Source organism: Mastomys coucha, unplaced genomic scaffold, assembly GCF_008632895.1.
Source record: "Mastomys coucha isolate ucsf_1 unplaced genomic scaffold, UCSF_Mcou_1 pScaffold16, whole genome shotgun sequence".
Lineage (NCBI taxonomy): Eukaryota > Metazoa > Chordata > Mammalia > Rodentia > Muridae > Mastomys > Mastomys coucha.
The window spans coordinates 15,541,656-15,547,655 of record NW_022196898.1 but is presented as its reverse complement, the minus strand read 5'-3'; the positions used below and the strand labels follow the sequence as shown (position 1 = coordinate 15,547,655).

Genomic DNA, 6,000 nt, shown 5'->3' with positions numbered 1-6,000 from the left:
CCAGAAAACACAATTATCACCATTACTATTAGGCATATTGGCAGACAAGTTAATTAGCACAAGACTGTTAGAACATCAGGAACAAGCAGATGTGTCTGAGTTACAGCCAGTTGCTAACATCAAGAAGGTTCTCTTTACCTAGTGCTTCCTTCTGCAGCTCATAGCACCTGGCTTGCAAGTTCACTTCATGCTGTTTGGATGCCTCCATCTGCTGAGACCGCAATATGGCTGCGTCCGATAACAATTTGAGACTTTTCATTTCCTCTTCCAGGCACACCTTATTTCTCTGGGACACTGTCAGACTTCTATTTAACATATCTATCTCTGTAAAGAAAATTCAAAGTTTATCAACAGGAGACATTAAATCACGTTCCTCTACAAACTGATTTTCCTTTAGTAAATATGTGAAAATATGATGGTATTTCTGAGTATATGACTCCTAGCCAAAAGGTAGATTCATATACACTAGCAAGCCTGGAAAGAAGGGCAGAGAAGGGCTGGACTGATAAACAATGTGCTTTTAAAAGCCTTAAATTATACTAAACTGTAACACAGGCTTCTTTTATGTTCTCATATTAATATGAAAATTTATAATACCTGTGGGTGATCTAGGTTTTGTAGACATTGTATGATAGAAAAAGCAAGTTTAAATGCACAGCATGAGCTGGTTGGGTAGCATTTCTAAGATGGCAACTGGCCTAATTCTAGGCGGGTAAGTGTGGAAAGGGCTGGAAAGATGGAACACCTAAAACTAACAAACTTGCGGGTAGAAGGTATTTAATACTTAACGAATATATTTTAAGGATTCTAATGATACTCTGTCCCCTAAAGTGAAACCAGAATTTACTGTAGCAATTCAATATCATTACTCTCATTCCATTTAATTTTTAAATGGCTTTTTACAATTCGATTTACATTTCAATGTCCTAATTTCATATAACCTCTTGGAAAAGGCACAGAGTACATGATCCGTCAGAAAAATTATCAAATTTTCCATTTACCAATGTCTCAGCACTGCCAACATAAGTCACCACACTAAGGTCAAACACACAGTACAACTGCAACTAATTACATTGATAAGGGTGTAGCCTACCTGAAACTCTGGACAGTTTTCGGAAGATTACAAGCTGCTGCCTTCTTTGGCTAGCCCCTCTGAAGTTGTGTAGTGGGTTCAGGTGTAGTGGGTATCTCATCATGTTGGCTTAGCTTATGGCTCTTGGGGGTTAGTTACTACATCTACACATGAAGGAAAACTCGAAGTGGAACCCCACTGGACAGACCTGGGAGCAGAAGCAAGATGGCCAGCAGGTGATGATAGCAGGTCACAGAAGAGAGAATCTCCTAAGAGATGGCGCAGAGTACAACCAAGAATGGGAGCCACTGACTGACGGCATACACCTCTAACCCCAGCATCTGAGATGGCCAAGCAGGCAGATATTTGTGAATTCAAGGCCAGCCTGGTTTGCATAGAAAGTTTTCAGGCCAATGAGAGGGGACATAGTGACCTAGAGGGATGAGAGAGCAAGAGAGTGAGAGAGTGAGCAATCACAAGGGGGCTCAAGGATGTCAGTGAGAAAGAGCAGGAGAATGTGGTCCAAAAGAAGGAAAGGCAGCGCTCTGTAGATGGGAACAAAGCTTGTCTGGGAGGGAAAGAAAAAGCAGCATTAACCACTGCCTGGGGCTGGAGAAGGGGTCCCAGTAACGTTTCTCTTTTAGTTCCTTTTCAGTGGAAAAACCCAAATAAATAAGTGGCAGGGATCAAAGGCATGTTTCTACCATGGCCCAATAGTTACATTCTTGGCATTTCACCCACGGAGAAGAGCTAATCTGCTTATAAATGTGTGGCTATGAGCCTGTTTCTATGAGAGTGATCACCAGCACACTTGTAATATCAACCTTTAGAAGAAAACAATGCAGCTTTAAAAAGCCAGACAAGTAAAACTGCTCCCTGGGTATTTTTACAGCCACAGAGGCTGCTGGGTACACTGAATACACTGTCCCATACTATAACACCTGCCCGTGTTTAAGTCAGAATGACACCGCTGAGTAGGACAAGCATGCTGCCACCTATTTATGATCTGCCAAAGTGACTCTGCTTAGGTTTAGCTGGCTGATTCTGTTAGTGAACACTCTCGTCTCTAAAATAACTAATGTCAATGTGACTTTCTTCCTGACATTAAGAGGCAGAATCTGCAATAAAAGTTTATTTGTGAAATATAGTCTATTTCCATGTCTTCATGGAAAAGTACGGCAAGCTTTCTGAACTAACAGGAACTAAAACATTTCCAGCATGGTATCAGGAAATTAAACTCAGTGAAGGTGAATTATGAGCCAAATGCTCCTCTATCAATTGCTCATGGCGTTATCATAAAAATCCTACATTTTGCCATTATATACTTTCATGCTTGTCAATTATTTGTCCCAATCCAGGGTTCAGAATTATGACCCCTACCAGGTCAACCAATACTGGTTACTGTACCTAAATGGAGACTTCTTTGTTTCAGCACAACCTAAGGATAATCCCATCCTCACGTATCTGGTCTTGCCAGCTATCTTCCACATCACATGTAACTATATGACCTAGTATAGATAGGTTAATCTAGGCCAGAGATAACAGCCTATTTTATTCTCCTGTAGTTTCTGCCATCATGCCTTAGAAGTAACAGATGTTAAATGCATAAAGGCTTCTAGTAGAGGAGAGCTTCAATTGCTTGCTAATATGCCAGGATTTGAACATTCTCTGTAAGTGCTTACTTCAGTTTCATGTTGGAGGTAGGCATTTTGAGCTGAATATGCTTTTAATGTCAGACTAGGTTAAACAATCATATATGCCCCCCCAAATTTTAGCAATATAAATTATGCTTATATCATTCTTAATGTCATCAAATTTATATTTGTTTGTTTGTTTATATTAAAACTGAACTCTAACATAATTTTGTACTTGATTTCTAAAAGGTCAAGAGATTCGGAGCTGGAGAGATGGCACAGTGGTTAAGAGCAATGACTGCTCCTCCAGAGGTCCTGAGTTCAATTCCCAGCAACCATGAGGTGGCTCACAACCATCTGTGATGGGGTCTGATGCCCTCTTCTGGTGTGTCTGAAGACAGTAACAGGGTACTCACAAACATGAGAGAGAGAGAGAGAGAGAGAGAGAGAGAGAGAGAAAGAAAGAGAGAGAGAGAGAGAGAGAGTCCCTGGTTGGGGGGTGGGCGTACACACTTAATCCCAGCACTTGAAAGGCTGAGGCAGGCAGTTTGAAGCAGCCTGGTCTACAAGTTCCAGGACAGTGAGGGGTACACAGAGAAACCCTGTCTTGAAAAAGCAAAGGTGTGAAAAGGGAAGATACTTAAGGGGGGGTGTTGTAGCTTGGTGGTGGGATACTATACATACATGTGAGGTCCTGGATCTGATTCTTAGCACTGAACACCAACAAAATGGATTAGCTAAAGCAAATACTAATCTCATACAAATCAATTTCTTTATCTTATTAAGATTTATTTCTCTTCTTTGTAGCCCTGAGCTTAGACAAGTGAATATACAACTGTATTGAGTTATATTATTACAAGAGAGCCAGAACCTTATTATCAGGGAAATACAATGTTACACTGTGCAACCACTAGTTCATAAACTTTATTATGATAATAGGAAAGGCCTTTAAAACTATAGGTATTAAATGGAGGAAAAACACAAAATTACATTGATTTTTTTAAAGCCCCTTTTATTTTGAAATAGTTTACAGACAGTTACAAACAGATGTATAGGAAGGTTCCATTTCCCCTTCACTCTACTCCCCAGAGAAGCATTTAGATTTAACCAGCTGTGCAGAACTCATTTGTGTATGAGTGCTTGTTCGATGCAATTTTAGCACAAAAACAGCATTCTAGTTTGCTTTCTATGGCTGTGATATACACCCTAAAGCAGCTTGAAGAAGAAAAAGCGTATTTCAGATTACAGTTCATAGCCCATCATAAGGGTAACTCAGGGCAGGAACTCCAACACAAATCTGGAGACGGTAACTGAAGCGAGGAACGGAGGAATGTTGTTTCCAGGCTTGCTCCTCAAGGTTTGCTCACCCTGTTCTCTTATACAACCCAGGACCACTGCCCTAAGAGTAGTAGTGCCGGCAGTGAGCTGGACCTTCCCACATCAACCAACAATCAAGAAAATGCCCAAACAGATCTGGCTTCAGGCCAATCTAATGAGATGGAGCAATTCCTCAGCTAAAGTTCCCTCTTCCTAGGTGACCCTATAGTGCCAAGTTGATAAAAAACCCACCCAGGGCATGTAGCTTCACATAATTACTACCATAGTCAAAATATGGGATTGTTGGGATACCATTAAGCTCATTCCAGCTCTTTACTGTCATAAGCATTCTCAGCTCTTTGCTTTTACCAACAATGGCATTATGTCAAGGCTGCTGTAGAAATGGAACAATAAAGGAAGATTTTGAGATTGAACCATTTTATGACTGGATTTAAACCCAATCCACAAGGCAGAATTCATGCCTGGTACCATTAACAGAGCCAAAACAAACCAATCAACCAACCTATGGCTGGCTAGGTCATAGACCCTAGGGAAGAACCTATTACTATGCTAAACTGATGTAGTAACAAACTGCTAAGTTCTATGTACCTCCTCTCAACCTTTATCAGAGGAGCTTTTTTTAATAGATGGTGACTTATACAGAGACCCCAAACTGGTTAGTGTGAAGAGAGTAAGAGACTGTGGAGAGCTCAGCTCTAAGTGGGACATCTCTGTCATATTCCCTCTCTCAAAGGCTCAGGAATTGTAACAGAAGAGGCTGTTGAAAACTTATGAGAGCTAAAAGTATTTACCAGAAACATACAACAGGGCCTTTGTACACATGAAGTCACAGTGGCTGTGACCACATACACAGTCAAGACAGACAAGATCACAGTATGAATGGGAGACAGCTATGAAGTCCCATCCAAGCTGGGGAACTGTTGTCAACTGCTGGTCGTTATGGGAGAGAGAGTCAGTTTAATTTAGGGATTTGGCCCCTGGGATGCTCTCACATTCCTGTAGATGGTCCCATGCCCATGAATACCCAATCAGCACCAAGTGAACTGAGTGACTTTAAAAGAAAAAAGGATTGGGCAAGGACAATGGTGAGGAGCAGAGTGGAGGGACCGGAGGGGAGAGGACATTTGATCAAAACACACTATGAGTTATGAAGTTCTCAAACCATAAAAAAAAAAAACAAACCTGTGAAAAGATTCTTAAATTTGAGCCAGGCGGTGGTGGCACAAGCCTTTAATCTTAGCACTTGGGAGGCAGAGGCAGGCAGATTTCTGAGTTTGAGGCTGGCCTGGTCTACAAAGTGAGTTCCAGAGCTATACAGAGAAACTCTGTCTCAAAAAGAAAAAAAAAATCTGAAATTGGCTTTTTAAAAAAAGCTTGGAAATTTTCCCTTGATTCTATTATATAGAATAGATGTAGTACTGTTTGTCCACCACCCACAGAAAGATATCTGGACTATTTCCAGTTTCAAGCTATTATGAAAAAAAAAAACACATCTGTTATGCACATTTAAATGCAGGTAACATGTTTCAATCCAATCTGGGCTATGGGCTGAAGGAGAGGAAGGGAGGGAGAAAGGAGGAGGAGGGAGTGAGAGAGGGACAGAGAGAGAAAGAGAGAGAGAGAGAAAGAGAGAAAGAGAGAGAGACTGAAGGGGGAAAGTGACAAAGGGACCCCTGTCTCAAATCACATCACCTTTATCATCTTGTAAATAGCAAACTAGAATTATAATATTTGTAGTTTTTAAAGTGTGGAACAATTCACCACACTACTAATTTAGACTAGCCATATCCACTGAAGCAATATATACTACAAAACCATACGTGTAATTTAAATTTCCTACTGAAGATTTGAAATTAATTTTAATTGTGCATTTAACTTCAATAATCTAAAGTGTCTCATTTCATTAAGAAGCTAAACCCACATCTCAAATGCTGATAGCCTCATGTGCCTGGTGGC

General features: G+C 40.6%; 1 protein-coding gene across 15 annotated transcripts in view; it reads right to left on the bottom strand.

The window, feature by feature from the left end:
* The window catches only part of Lekr1 (leucine, glutamate and lysine rich 1), a 180,902-nt gene that overhangs the window by 93,615 nt on the left and 81,287 nt on the right, over window positions 1-6,000 (bottom strand). For all 15 annotated transcript variants that reach the window (XM_031374028.1, XM_031374020.1, XM_031374027.1 and 12 more), the window contains one exon: window positions 139-324. In XM_031374028.1, coding sequence (XP_031229888.1) covers window positions 139-324 — 186 coding nt within the window. The remainder of the gene's footprint in view (window positions 1-138; window positions 325-6,000) is intronic.